This window comes from Chaetodon trifascialis, chromosome 23 (assembly GCF_039877785.1).
Source record: "Chaetodon trifascialis isolate fChaTrf1 chromosome 23, fChaTrf1.hap1, whole genome shotgun sequence".
Lineage (NCBI taxonomy): Eukaryota > Metazoa > Chordata > Actinopteri > Chaetodontiformes > Chaetodontidae > Chaetodon > Chaetodon trifascialis.
This window is the reverse complement of record NC_092078.1, coordinates 1,905,231-1,919,083: the sequence shown is the minus strand read 5'-3', so window position 1 is coordinate 1,919,083 and position 13,853 is coordinate 1,905,231. Positions and strand designations below refer to the sequence as shown.

Here is a 13,853-nt window from a genome sequence, read left to right as displayed (position 1 = left end):
AAACAAACCGAACCATTAGAAAACCATAAGTAGCCATTAGAAACCATTAGAAACCATTACAAAGCCACCAGGAACCATTAGAAACCAATAGAATATGCCTAATGGTTGCCTAATGGTTTCTCTGACTTTTTTCAGCAGGGCAATGCCCCCTGCATCAGCCAATCAGGTGAGCGTTGCAGCAACAGGAAGGCTGGTGAGCACAGGTGTGAAGGCTCACACTCAGAGACGATGGTGCTGCCTTCAAATGGAGCTCCTGAGCTGGTTTTCAGGCCATGGGAGGTCAAGTGTGCTTGGTGTTAATGTGGTTAAGGTGGGAAAACACTGTTGCCATGCAACAGCAGCATGGGTACCAAAACCTGCCTTATTGTTCTCATGTCATTCTTGGCTTCGTTCCAGGAAATTTTGACTCAAGTTTTCAGTTGACTTCAACTTGACTTGAATCCCTCAGACAATATCTCTGCGAGGCTGAAATCACAACATGTAAACTAAACGAACGTCCGTGACTTCATTTCTGAACACATCAGCGAACACGTCGCGTCGGAGGTCGTAAAAAACATGAGAGGCGGCGTTCACGTGGACTCTTCTCATGAACAGGAAACATCTGAAGGCAGCAGACGACACCTGGGACTCCTGTTTGTGTTTGGGTGGTGAAGCAGTCAAAGTGTGTCCTCCACTGACTTTCCTCTTTATCTGCCAGGATTTGGTACAACAGTGCCACCTAATGGAGAGTGAGCAGACTGAGGGTGGGGGTGCGTGTCTGTCCAGACCTCTGAATAAAATGGACCTCTACCCAAACAATGAAAGTGAATATAAAACATAACTGATGATGTGTATGACTTAGCTGAGTGGATTCAACCTGCAGTCCTCACACCTGCTGCCCACGAGCCCACTTATTTCACTGCATAACACAGAAAGCGTTAATGAATGAATGACTTAGACGGATGTGTCAAGCATTTTTCATTCTTTATTCACTGACTTGAAGTATCTGCCCAGAGGGCGACACCTGCTGGCTAAGCATTGGTATTGCATTCACATGGAGAGAAGAATAAATGAATGAACAATCGATTCCATTTGATCAATAAAAGGTTTGATGAAAGAAATTATTGTTAAACACAAACTGATCTGAGCTTCACACATCCGCACGTTCATAAACGCTTCAGAAAATGATCATTTCAGATACGCATTTCATCAGTTTTAGCACGAAGCTCATCAGATGCAGAAGGAAGCAGGACGTTGCAGAGCATCGGGCTAACGCAGCACATGTGCAGGTAAACAAATCAGCATGTAGAGACAGGCGCTGCTTCCTCCTTCTCTTCATCATTCCTGTACGAGCTGATCAGACGCTGTCCTCTTTGCACGAGCTCGAGCTGCAGGAAAACCAGAGCAGAGACAGTTTTTAGTGGAGTTGACACTGTTTTAGCCCCTCTGTCCCATCCTGTCCTGTCCCATCGCGTCCCGTTTGCCACTGCTGTCATTCAACTCGAGGCGTGTGAGAGTACAATGACGTCTTAGCTTTGCGGTCATTTCACTTCCTGATTTATACAGCTTGTTGCTGTGACAACCAGCTCTGTAAGTGTTAGCCCCACCTTGTTAGCCACAGCCCGGTCGCCTGTGGGCGGGGTCATGTGACCCAACCAACAAACAGTGCACAACATGTTAATGTGCCAGGTGAGCCGGGACAGCTGCAGCCTGAAATGCTAACACAAAGGCTAACCATGTTTCTGAAGTTTAGATTGAGCTCTTCATGTCTACAGAGGGAGCAGGTCCACCGTTCCTCAGCAGTGGTCGTCCTTCACTCTGTCCCTCGCGTTAAAAACTGCTCAAACATTTGCTGAAATGTCGGCACAGTCCCAGACCAGAGAAGACGATCAGCACAGGGATCAGCACCATCTTATTATCAGGACCTTCGGGGGTCTTCTTACCTTGTGCCCACCTTCCATACATGTAGATACCCACTGCGAGTATGGCCGAGTAGAGGATGAAGAGCAGGATGGAGCACACCATCTTGGGCAGAGACAGGAGAGGAGGAGGAGGAGTAGGGACACTTGTAGGCTGAACTCTGACTGTGAGGAGGACATTTTCAGATTTTTCTTCAGTGAATAGTCTGAACAGCAGTCCCATCTCAACAAGCACATGTCACTGCTGGTTCCAGTTTGAGGGGAATTCATTTATTTCTGTCCTTTATTGTTTGGACATGTGTTTAATGTCTGTCATTGTAGCCTGAAATGGTTTTAGTTTTGAGCAGGACTGGAGTTTCATTTTCTTTCTAAATGCTGTTTCAAACCCTGATCGAACAAAACTTTGGTGGGAAAATACTGAATACTCGACAGAAACAGTGGGAGCAGCCTGTGAAATGACCCAACGGTGTTGAACATACGACAGCTCCAAACTGTTTCAGACATCCGTCACCTCTCACGGCCAGCCAGCTCTGCGGTGACTCCTCTCTCTCTCCTCTCTGGGTGATGTGTTCACATTTGTAGAAACCTTCGTCGGTCATGGACGCCGCCGGGAGGACCATTGTTCCTGTGGGCCCGGTGCCGATGAAAGCGCCGTTTCTGTAGAACGCAGCAGAGAAATTCGAAGTGACCTCATGTTGGTATTTCTCCTTGGAGGAGCAGCGAAGGGTCACTGTATCTCCCTCTGTCACAGGAAGTGCTGGACTCTCCAGGATCACACCATCTGGAATATAAAGCAAAGCCTGAAGAGCTGCAAATTGCAAAAGCAGTTATCTAAGAATTCAGCAGATTCTAAACACAACAGGTGGCGTTACTGGTCACTGTGATGTTGACGGCGTTGCTGCAGTCCCCCTCTTCAGACTGACACCAGTACACTCCGCTGTCCGACGGGTAGGCGTCCTCGATGGTGCAGGAGGACTCGCCTGGGAGCCCCCAGCCGAACTCGCATGGCTCAAACGTCCCAGAGGAGGTGTTCCTTCTCACCGTCCAGCTGCTGGAGTTTGTCGGTGCCGCACACCTCAGAGAGATGTCGTCGTACTGGAAGAACTGAGATCTGTTGGGAGTGATGCTCAGAGCGGCTGCGGGGGCAGTCAAACAGGAAGTCATTCACTTTTGTCGGGTCTTCGGCTGATCTGATGTGTTAAATGCAGGCGTTGGTTGTTGGGTCTCAGTGCCTCGCAGCCACAACAAACGTTTGAAGCACACAGCAGACAGACGCAGTTTGAGAGCAGCCGGTGGACACGTGATGTACGCTCAGCAGCTCCAAACTGCTGTGAGAGTTTCACGATTTCCAGCTGATCAAGACTCAAAGTCTGGCTTTTTTCATTAATTACTACATTAAACGGTTAGTTGAAGTGCGTTTGTGTGAAACACTTAGAGAGCCAGTGTTCAGAGTCAGCAGAAAATCGTGTTTTCTACACATCCTGAAGGTCCACCGAAAACAATGAAGCTCAGTTCAAGTGGACATTTAGAGTATTCTCACAGCTTTGCCGTCACTCAACCTTTTTCCTTTGGAGCTACATTTTCTCACACATAAAAAACTCTTTGTGGACGAAACAGCAAATATGAGACAATGAAAATGAGTGATTACGACGGCAGCATCAGACTGCTGGAAGAACAATCCTTTCTGAACATTTCGCCCTCTGCAGATGGAAACATCTGTGCAAACTACTTCTCTAGAGGCTGTTTGTCCTCTCTTTTATTTGTACATATTTGGTGCTGTGGTGGTCTGGACCAGTGATGGCACCCAGGAAAAGCTGTGAGAAACGACATGTTTCTGCTGAGCCACATCGCTCATCTACTGCAGGTACCTCATGTCAAAAAACCCTTTAAAATAACGCGTCGATTATCCAGGATCCCAGGTGTTAAATTGTTCTGGGAGGCAGATGATTTAAAGAAGGTTAGAGTACTTACAGAGCACGAAGCACAGCGGCGTGATCTCCATCTTGTGTCTTCCTCTCTGTCAGGTGTGAGCCGACCACATCCTGATCAGCGCAGGAAACCATAAAGGTCATTGTTGAATTCTGCAGACAAAACAAAAACATCATGTTCTGCAGTGACATTCATACGTTTGCAGACGTGCTTGAGCTGTAAGTGTTGTGCAGATGTTCATTCATTCACTCACTGAAGTTCGTTGGCAGGTTCTGAATTCACTCAGCGAGCGTTCGAAGTCACCTGCTTCACAATCTGCAACCTGAGAGTCAAACTCCACCGCATCACAGCAGCAGTCATCGAACCACAGAATCAAACCTGCCATCAGTCACAAGAGCAGCTGGCTTTGATTCGCGTTTCGGTGAAGCAGCCACATGAAACAGCTTCAGCAAAGACACAAACCAGCAAACTCAGACTGTCTTCAGGAGGCATCTGACGCACGAGCCAACAAACAACGCAGCCGGCAGAACGAATGCTGGAGCTCTTTTCTTCTGCAAACCACAAAAGTCGTAACATAAACTCGTCAAACTAAAGTGTTTTTAAACTGTTTCTGGCCTTGTGAGGGCTCCAGTCTGCTCTCAGAGGAAAGATGCCGAATATGAGGCCTCATTTTCTCTTTATGTTAATGTTCAGTGTTTGATTCTGAGGCCCTGATGGTTGGTGCCAATATGACTTCTGCTGCAACTGATCTCAGGCCAGTGTGCTAGAACATTAAAGCATTAAAAAGGTGCCAAAATCTGATCTGCTATCTGTGTTAAAGCTTTTTAAACTGGTAGCTACAGATAATTGGCTTGGTTACAATTCAGCAGGCAAAACAATGCAGATGCAGCCACGAGGAAGAGATCGTTTCTTTATTTTAAATATAATCTCTCAGTAAATCATGTTAAACACGGTCAAGGACAGCGAGTTTGATGCAGTGAAAAGCTGCAGATGAATAAACTGATGGACGGAGTCAGTTTCAGACCTGCTTCAGCGCGTCAGGTGCGACATCTCGCGCTGACCAATCAGGTGCTGTCTCCAGAGCGCACTCAGGTAACCATGGCGAGGAGGAGGAGGAGGAATGCTGAGGCTGCTGCTGTCAGGAGGAGAAGTTCACTGAGCTGAGGAAGAGTCCAAAAAGCTCTTCATCACATCATCCCGGTCCAGACTGCAGGAAAACGCTCATTCTTACTGATTCCAGAAGTCAGTTTGATGGCCAACACAGCCGAGCTGCTGCTGGAAGACACGAGGACGGGACAAAATCACTGCACGTGAGACTGGTTGAACTTGTCTCACGTGTTACCCGGATGCATTTCCCTTTAAAGTTCATTCCGGCTCTTTTAAGAGAGCCGCTTGTTAGGGCTCGTTCGGCTCCTCAGAGTTCCTGTTGCTTAAAGTCTCTCTCTCTCTCCCTCTCTCTCTCTCTCTCTCCCCCCCCACACACACACCCCCCCACAGATCCGTCTCGTTCGCCACATCTCAGTGATTCAGGCCGAAGGGACAGTGAAGTGTCCCTCTCGTCAGTTTGAAGTGGGACCACGAAGGACATGAAGGCGTCTGTGGATGAATGCATGAATCACTCGTTCAGGCCACTTCCTGCTTCTCCAGTTCGAAGTGGAAGTGTGTTTTACGGTCTGCTTTCCTGAACTCAGTCCAGCGCAAATGGCGGAGTCGTTGCTGCTCGTGTTTGTGTCCTCGTGTCTTCTTGTCTCTGCGGCGCGTGTTACAGGTGAGACCCTCGCGCCGCAGGTAGCGTAAAAAAGAAACTGCAGGTTAAAAAACGTTTCCTGGTTTCTCTGCTCCTCTTTGTTTCTTCCCTGACGCGTTTGAAACGTTCGTTTAAAATCAGCGTTTTAAAGGCGGAAACACGTCACCTGCGTCAGGCGGTTAGACTTTTTAAGCCTTCAGGTGTGGCAGCAGGTAAGAGAGCACGTGTGCGGATCAAAGCAGCCGCGGCTTTCATCAAAGCGGATTTTCGGTGGGTTTGGCGCCAATAAGGCGTCCACCTCTCACCTCAGACCAGCCTCAATATGTCTGCCTTCACAGGATTCAGCCACAAGGTGCAAATCAACCACCTGCCTGGATGAGTGTTTTCAGTTTGCCCATAAAAACTTGACTGGAGACTCAGAGGAAACGCAAAGCAAAATGTGACAAAAGTTCAACGCAGGCCGACTTAACGACTGTGACGAAGCGAGCGGCCGCCATCTTTGAGTGCATTTCTTCTGCTGAACTTAAATTTAAAATGTATAACACATTTACAGTTATCACAACATTTCAACAGAGCCAGTGGACAAAGGAGCAGGAGGAAATCAGACTGATGGCCGTGAGTAAACGTCTCAGTGTCCTCATTGTTTGAATCTGCTCTTTCTTTGGGTCTGAATTAGTTTCATGTCACTTTTATCCACAGAGCAGGACGATCAGGGTGAGTAAAAACACGTCTTTCACTCGTCTCCCTCCTGTGTGATTCGTCCTTCGGTCCGTTATTTGTCAAATTAAGGAGCTTTGTAGAGTTTCAGCTCACTGCTGGTCTGCTTGCTTCACTCTCACGGCTCTCACAGCCTCGTTTTCAGAGAACAAGCTGTGAAACGTCGCGATACGCTGCTGTCTCATCAGTAAACAGCAGCAGACCGTTCAGCACGTCAGCTAAATGTGACGATGTCGATGCTGCGGTTGACCAGAAATCAAACCCAGCCGTCCTCCAGAGAAAAACAGCCTTCAGGTCGGCAGCAGATCGATTATGACATATGTCACAATATGTGGAGGAAGGTGGAGCTGATGGATGGGTGAAACCAGAAAGTCAACGCTGACTTGTTTTAACTTCCGTTCCCTAAAACTAACCTGGTGCCTAAACCTCAGCACAGCGTTTCATAACATTAACAAAGTGGTGATGAAGGTCCGCTCAGCCCGCCTGTGGTCCTCGCCGACACTCGTCGATGTTTCACTAACAAAGACCACGCAGGTTAGACACGGTTCATGATGGTTTAATGAGCGCCATGGATGGAGGAGGGCACAGCTGATCAATGAGGATACATGAGGAAGAAGGTCGAGGGATGAGGGGATGAAGGGATGAAGGGATGAAGGGATGAGGAGAAGCAGGTTTGGGGGTTAGAGTCATCTCTCCTCTTCTTGCAGGTGGTGACGGTGGAGGTGGTGAAGAAGCTGGAATTAACGTTGCAGTGATTATTATTGTAATTGCTGTCAGTGTTGCAATTGCTCTAATTATTCGCAATGCTGTTAGCAGGATGTTACGTAAGTCCCACTTCTCTTCTCTCTTCTTTTCCTCCATTTAAAAATGTTTTTAAGTCTGTGTTTAAACATGTAGGTGATGGAAAATCCACAGTCTGACAGAGACAAGTCCACTGGACTGAAGTTAGTCTTCAATCATGTTTCTGTCTTTAACTTGATGTTTTTCGAATAAAGCATCAAATGACAACGTGTCAGTGGAAAGACGTCTCTCAGTGATGAAGCTGCAGATAATATCTGATCATCAGATCTACAGCTAGCCCAGATTAGCTCGGAGCTGGAACATGTTGAACTGTCCAGAGCTTTAACTGAGGAGTTTCGCTTGTCTCAGCTTGTGTGATTGGTCAAAGAGACGAAAATGCTCATGAGCCATGTTGGGAGACGCTGACTAATAACTGGTTTTGTGTTGTGTGCTGTAGTTCTACGTAGAGAACGAGAGAGGAGAAGACGGCAGAGGATGGAAAGAGAGGGCGGTCAGGAGCCCAGACCTGACAGCGTTCAGCTGAACGACGAGCAAAACACCAGCTAACGTCTGATAATAACTCCTGGTTCTTTGAAATGGATAAAAAGGCTTTGATTCCATCCAAATATTTCGAATCTTTTTCACCAAACATTTAATGCCAGTTTTTCTCAGTTTGGGCTATATTACACCCTGTAATTCATCCACTACATTCATTTAACTCTGAACTCAAAAGGAGTTGTTTTAAGCGACATTCTGGTGTCAAAATGTCAAAATAATTGTTTCTCTAATGTTTAAAAAGTGTAAACTGAGAGAAAGAAGAGATGGTGGACAGTGCTGTGTTCTCCAGTTTGACCTCATGGTGGCGCTGTAGTCAGTAAGGCTGCATGTGGATGATGATTTAGTAATATTATAATAATAATGCTATGAAGAGGAGACACTGGAAAGCTTTTAAACACTCATTGTTTTAGGATGGCATCCTTTATTTCATCACTGCTTTGTTTCACTTCTTGATTTCTTTATTTGTTGTTGGAGTTTTTTCGTCATTTTAAGTGTTTTACGGCACCTGAGAAGCCCTGTGCTGTAATGAAGCGTGTTTCCAACTTTAATCTGCTTGTACTTTTATTCTCAGCCAGAATGACAGATGGTCAGTTTTGTAAGCTGTGAAACATCTGAACAGCAGGAGGCTCAGAGGAGAAGCTGAAACTGTGATTGTTAATTAGAGATTTTTGGTCTTTAACTTGTGTAGGATTTAGAGGGATCTATTGGCAGAAATTAAGGATATTATTCCAATAAAATAAAATAAAATACAATTTTATATCTGTATAAATCAACACCTGTGCAACTCAGTCTTTTATCCCTAACATATATCCTGTCCTGTCACACTGCAACACCAGCAACGACGACAGAAAGGTTTTGAAGGAATACAACATTTACAGCATAATATTTACCAGCAACTACTTTAATGAAGCCAAACGTAAAACTTTAAAGGTTATTCAAAATATTTACTGAAAAGAAGACTAACACAGATGAGGGCTGAACACACAATAAACGACGTGCACTCAGTGGCCACTTTATTAGGTACCGCTGTACAGTCGAATGCAGCCCTGTGCACCAAGTCCACTTTAGTGAAACATGTTCAGGGTTCAAATGCATCAAATGCCCACATCCAGTTCATGCTCTGGCAGCTGTCCAGGGTGCTGCGCGAGGCGCTGCTCACGGACTGGCGGCCTCACATGCACATCTGGGGGGGTCTGTGCGTACTGTGAAATTGAATCCTGGCGGCGCCACTGTCAGCTGTCACCATCTTTATCATATCCTGTGATACAGGAAAAGAGTTCATTCAGCGGACTCCTGTTCACACTGAGCCGGCAACGGGTCGACCTGAGGCTCTCGGGCCCGGCCCTGCGCGCGATCCGGGACTTCGACGGTGCGTAAAGTGCGCGCCGCGGCCGGGACTGAATGTTGGCCGGAGGACTGTCAGACTTCCGGTTTAAACTTTCAGGTGTACCGACACAACCCAGTCTCACTCCACCGCGGCTCTTGGTTTCACTTTTGAAACTCTTTTCAACACGATTTTTTACAGATTAACAACGCTTTGATTCACCGACGACGACGACGACGACGACGATGATGATGATGATGAAGAACGGGGTAACCGGACTGCTCTTATTTTTTGGATTGATCGCCGCAGTCTCAGGTAGGATCACGAACTTCAGCTCAATCAAAACGCATGCGACGGTTCTGTTGGTAATACATGATGGTTTAATGTACTGACAAATGATCAAGTCACTGTGACTTCCTGTGAACAATTTTCACCATAAAGATCATCAGTTAAGATGGTGGTTCTCAACTTGTCTTTCCTTTAAAGTTCGCCGCACCTCAGTTTATTATTATTATTATTATTATTATTATTATTGTTATTATTATTATTATTATTATTATTGTTGTTGTTGTTGTTATTATTATTAATCAACCATTAATAGTTAAATGAACAAATAAAAAAGAAGCCAAATTGAGTTTTAGTGAAACAAAGTTCAGCAAACTCTTGTTTGTTCTGCCTTTCGTAAATCCTGTTTGCCAGTTTCATTCCATATTTTCTCCCGGTCGTCCATGGGCCTCAATTTCTGCTTTATCTTATTTGGAACTTTTGCTGTGTAGTCAGTAAGCACAGTGCCAACATGCAGCCATTAATGCATGGAAGAGGAAAAGAAAGAAAAAGAAAGAAATCCATTATAAGATTTGTCATGATCATCAGAAAAAGTTTCATATCTGTGAAGGTGAAGGTGGTTACCAGTCAGCACTGTTTCTGATTTAATTCACTTTAACTTCCTCTGGCTGGGAGATGTCAGTGTCACTGAGGAATGAAAGAATGAAGTATGTCAACATTGGACCTGAACTCAGGCATCATCACCATTTCTTGCCACACCTGTGACAGCTGAGGCCGGAGGCATTGTAGTACTACTCCAACTACAACTACTAATGCTAACATCTCACAACATCACAACATCTCACTTTCACTCCTTCAAACGGAAATGCAGACACCTTTTCACACTGTAATGAGTTAAATTTAAGTTTAGGATTACTGGCACGATGATTTGGTTGGGTTAATCCCCTCTATTCCAAATCTACGTCTGTGCAACACTGCAAAAAACAGTGAAAGCTACTCCAAAGCTAATGTTACTTCAAACATGCTAGATGTGTATATGTTTGCTAATAACTTCCCCATATTATCGTAAAAGCACTGTCCCAGTCAGTGGTCAGGAAAAGGAAAGATAACTGTTTCCAACCAAATGAAAAACGTTGCTGTTAGAAATGGAGAGAAGTATTTCCACCTGTCGACAGATATGCCAACCCTGTTTGTGTGTCAGACGACTAAGCAGAAGATTTATCTTGTGTCTTTTTGCAGAAAAGGATCCATTAAAATGTCAACGGGACACGGCTAAAAGTGCGGTCGGAGAGAACGTCACTATGAACTGCACCTTAAGGACTCGGCTTGATGTGACGAACAAAAATTTTGAATGGAAGTTCAACGAATCCACCAATGTCCTTGTTTACAGAAGTCAAGCTTTTAATTATAGAGATCAGGGTGAACAGTTCAAACACAGAGCATCTGGTAACAGTGGGAATCTTTCTGAAGGGAAACTTTCAGTGACGATCTCATCTCTCAAGAAAACTGATTTTGGAATATACAGCTGCTCTGTTCGTGGAGTTCCGGGAGGCTGCTGTGAAATTGAACTCACCAGCGGTAAGTCGCACAGTGTAACTCGTACTTTCAGTGTTTATTGTTCTATGGATGAATTGCCATATCCACAAACATAGACATATTTTTTTTAAACATAAACAACACAACGATCTAGTTTTTTTTATGCATGTACATTCGTTTTTTTTCTCTCACACTTAATTATTCTGAATGTGTTTGTGTGTGAATTGCGTAACATGTTAACACCATTATCATTATCATTGTTACTGAGCATTGAACTACTAACAGCTCTTTCCTAACACATCATCCAGCTGACCACAGCTGGTCCAGCTGACCACAGCTGGACCAGGGTTAGGTTAGGTTAGTCAGTTGGCTTTAACAGCTGTAGAGACTTTAGATGAATTTGTGTCTGCACGTGTGCATTGTGTTAATACTAACAAAGACACACAGTTATCAGTACCAGAGCAGCTGTTTTCTCTCTGCAGCCGTTACCTGTTTAACAAACACTTTGTTCATAAGGGTGAAAAATGCAAGAAATTGACTGAAAAACAGCAGAACAAAATGGCTTGTTAACTGTCTTCGTTTTGGAGGAGCTAATGGTGGAAATTGTGTAACATTAAATCTATGGTGAGAGATTTTAAGTAACAACTACAAACAACACAATTAACAGTTTAACATAAGACAGCTGAACATAAATAACGTACTCTGTCTGCAACGCCCCCTGCAGGTGCTGTTGTCACCTGCAGGCTTTCTAACATTCTCCAAATTCCTCATTGTCCTCGAATAAATGCTTCTAGTCAAATTCTTCACTATTTGGCTTATCTTTCCTGAGAATTTAATAACTTTTGTATTTTTTCAACAGATGATCAACAAAAAAAAGTGGCAGGTAAGTAAACACTTTGTCATTCCAAACATTTCTAAGATTGATTCAAAGAATTTCATATTAGAGTGTATTTTGGAAGCACTTAGAAGTACCATGACCTGGATGGTCATGATAACTAGACACTGCAATATTTATTATAGCTAACTTCACTGCAGAATGAGAATGTGTTCTTTTCATGCTAAACAAGAGGCCAGCAAATATGGAGGTGTTCAGTAGTGAAGTATTGACATGAACTCTAGAGGATGATTCACAACCAGGTGAAGGAACATGAACCAAAATACCAAAAAAACCACTGTAACCTCTTTAATTTGTGTCTGTAAACATTGTCCTTACATAGCTGAGGATCCAAAACAAGTAATGTACAATATTTGGTTTGACTTCTGAAACATGTTCTCTACTCTAAATCATATTAATGTCTTATGGTTTGCACCTAATTTTTGATAGGACCCAACAATGCAGACCCGGGGAAAGGAGTCTGGAACAATCCGGCAACAGGTAGGAGAGAGCTCTCTCCTTTTAACCTGTGCCTAATCAGCGTCATGAGTCTCTGGTGTGACACCCAGCTGCACAGGCAGGGGGAAGACAAACAGATACTGGGTGCTTTTCATTACGTTGAATTGCCTCCTCGTCTCCTCTCTCCTTCGTCGACCCGGAAGTCATTTCCCCTCCGCCATGATGAAGGATCTTCCACTTGCTTAAATGCACCTGAAGGAGACGAGGAGCGAGGAGAGAGGAGGCTTCTGAAGGAGATCAGAGTGAGGATACACTGGTGTAGCCTACGCCGAAGTCTTTATTATTTAAGGGGCGTGTCGTATGTGGCACACGTTTGAATCATGGCGGGAGCAGGTCTTCACAAATGTAATCTTGATTCTTGTTTCAACTGTGTCCTCGCTGGGCGGAGCTAAGACGTGAGGAGAGGAAGCGAGTGGAGGAGACGAGGAGACCAATTTATGGAATGAAAAGCACCCACTATCTCCACTGGGGAAAGGGAAAAAAGAAACACAAGGACAAGACAGACTGCAGGGTCCTTAAACAGTAGTCATTGAAGAGACTGGGCACCATCTTTGAGTCCAGTATTCAGTTTCCCCAGGACAATCTAATGTGATTGGCTCACATGAACCAGTTAAAGTATTTGTATTAGTATTATTTTTTTTTTAATCTTTTTTCCTGTTGGTCTGAGATGAAAAGGTTTATTATTGTGCTCACAGGCTCACCACATCAGCTGTAAATGTGATGATGTCGATGCTGTGGTTGACCAAATATCAAATCCAGCCAGTCCTCCAGAAAAAGACAGCCTTCAGGTCGGCAGCAGATCGATTATGACATATGTCACAATATGAAAGTCAACGCTGACTTGTTTTAACTTCCGTAGTTAAGTTATGTCACGTACATGACAGTGATGCACTTATTTGGTATAAGGATGAAGGAATGAGACGACCAGCAGAAGAGGTTTGGAAAATTAGCCGACAGTGAAGAACAACTCTTGACAGCTTTCTTCTGTTCTTGCAGGTGGTGATGGTGGAGGTGGCAAAGCAGCTAGAATGGCCACCTCCACCGCAATTCCAATTGCAGCAATTGGAATTGCTGCAGCAATTTTAATATGTAAGTCCCACTTCTCTTCTCTCTTCATTTCCTCCATTTAAAAATGTTTTTAAGTCTGTGTTTAAACATGTAGGTGATGGAAAATCCACAGTCTGACAGAGACAAGTCCACTGGACTGAAGTTAGTCTTCAATCATGTTTCTGTCTTTAACTTGATGTTTTTCGAATAAAGCATCAAATGACAACGTGTCAGTGGAAAGACGTCTCTCAGTGATGAAGCTGCAGATAATATCTGATCATCAGATCTACAGCTAGCCCAGATTAGCTCGGAGCTGGAACATGTTGAACTGTCCAGAGCTTTAACTGAGGAGTTTCGCTTGTCTCAGCTTGTGTGATTGGTCAAAGAGACGAAAATGCTCATGAGCCATGTTGGGAGACGCTGACTAATAACTGGTTTTGTGTTGTGTGCTGTTGGTCTACGTAGAGAACGAGAGAGGAGAAGACGGCAGAGGATGGAAAGAGAGGGCGGTCAGGAGCCCAGACCTGACAGCGTTCAGCTGAACGACGAGCAAAACACCAGCTAACGTCTGATAATAACTCCTGGTTCTTTGAAATGGATAAAAAGGCTTTGATTCCACCCAAATACTTCTAATCTGTT

At 44.6% G+C, this 13,853-nt stretch overlaps 1 protein-coding gene and 1 long non-coding RNA gene across 2 annotated transcripts; one reads left to right on the top strand and one right to left on the bottom strand.

Annotated features, from left to right (window-relative positions):
- Positions 1 to 1,184: 1,184 nt before the first annotated feature.
- LOC139351600 (low affinity immunoglobulin gamma Fc region receptor III-A-like) lies at positions 1,185 to 3,944 on the bottom strand. Its single transcript, XM_070993556.1, has 5 exons — positions 3,870 to 3,944; positions 2,771 to 3,034; positions 2,410 to 2,679; positions 1,923 to 2,063; positions 1,185 to 1,367 (listed from the first exon to the last, which is right to left on the bottom strand). Exons 1-5 carry the CDS (start codon positions 3,898 to 3,900, stop codon positions 1,318 to 1,320), a joined length of 756 nt encoding a protein of 251 aa, XP_070849657.1. The 5' UTR covers positions 3,901 to 3,944; the 3' UTR covers positions 1,185 to 1,317.
- A 2,189-nt stretch (positions 3,945 to 6,133) lies between these two features.
- On the top strand, positions 6,134 to 7,893 carry LOC139351592 (uncharacterized). The gene is made up of 4 exons (XR_011603580.1): positions 6,134 to 6,189; positions 6,274 to 6,288; positions 6,999 to 7,115; positions 7,529 to 7,893. It is a non-coding gene; the product is annotated as an uncharacterized lncRNA (long non-coding RNA).
- Positions 7,894 to 13,853: the final 5,960 nt, after the last annotated feature.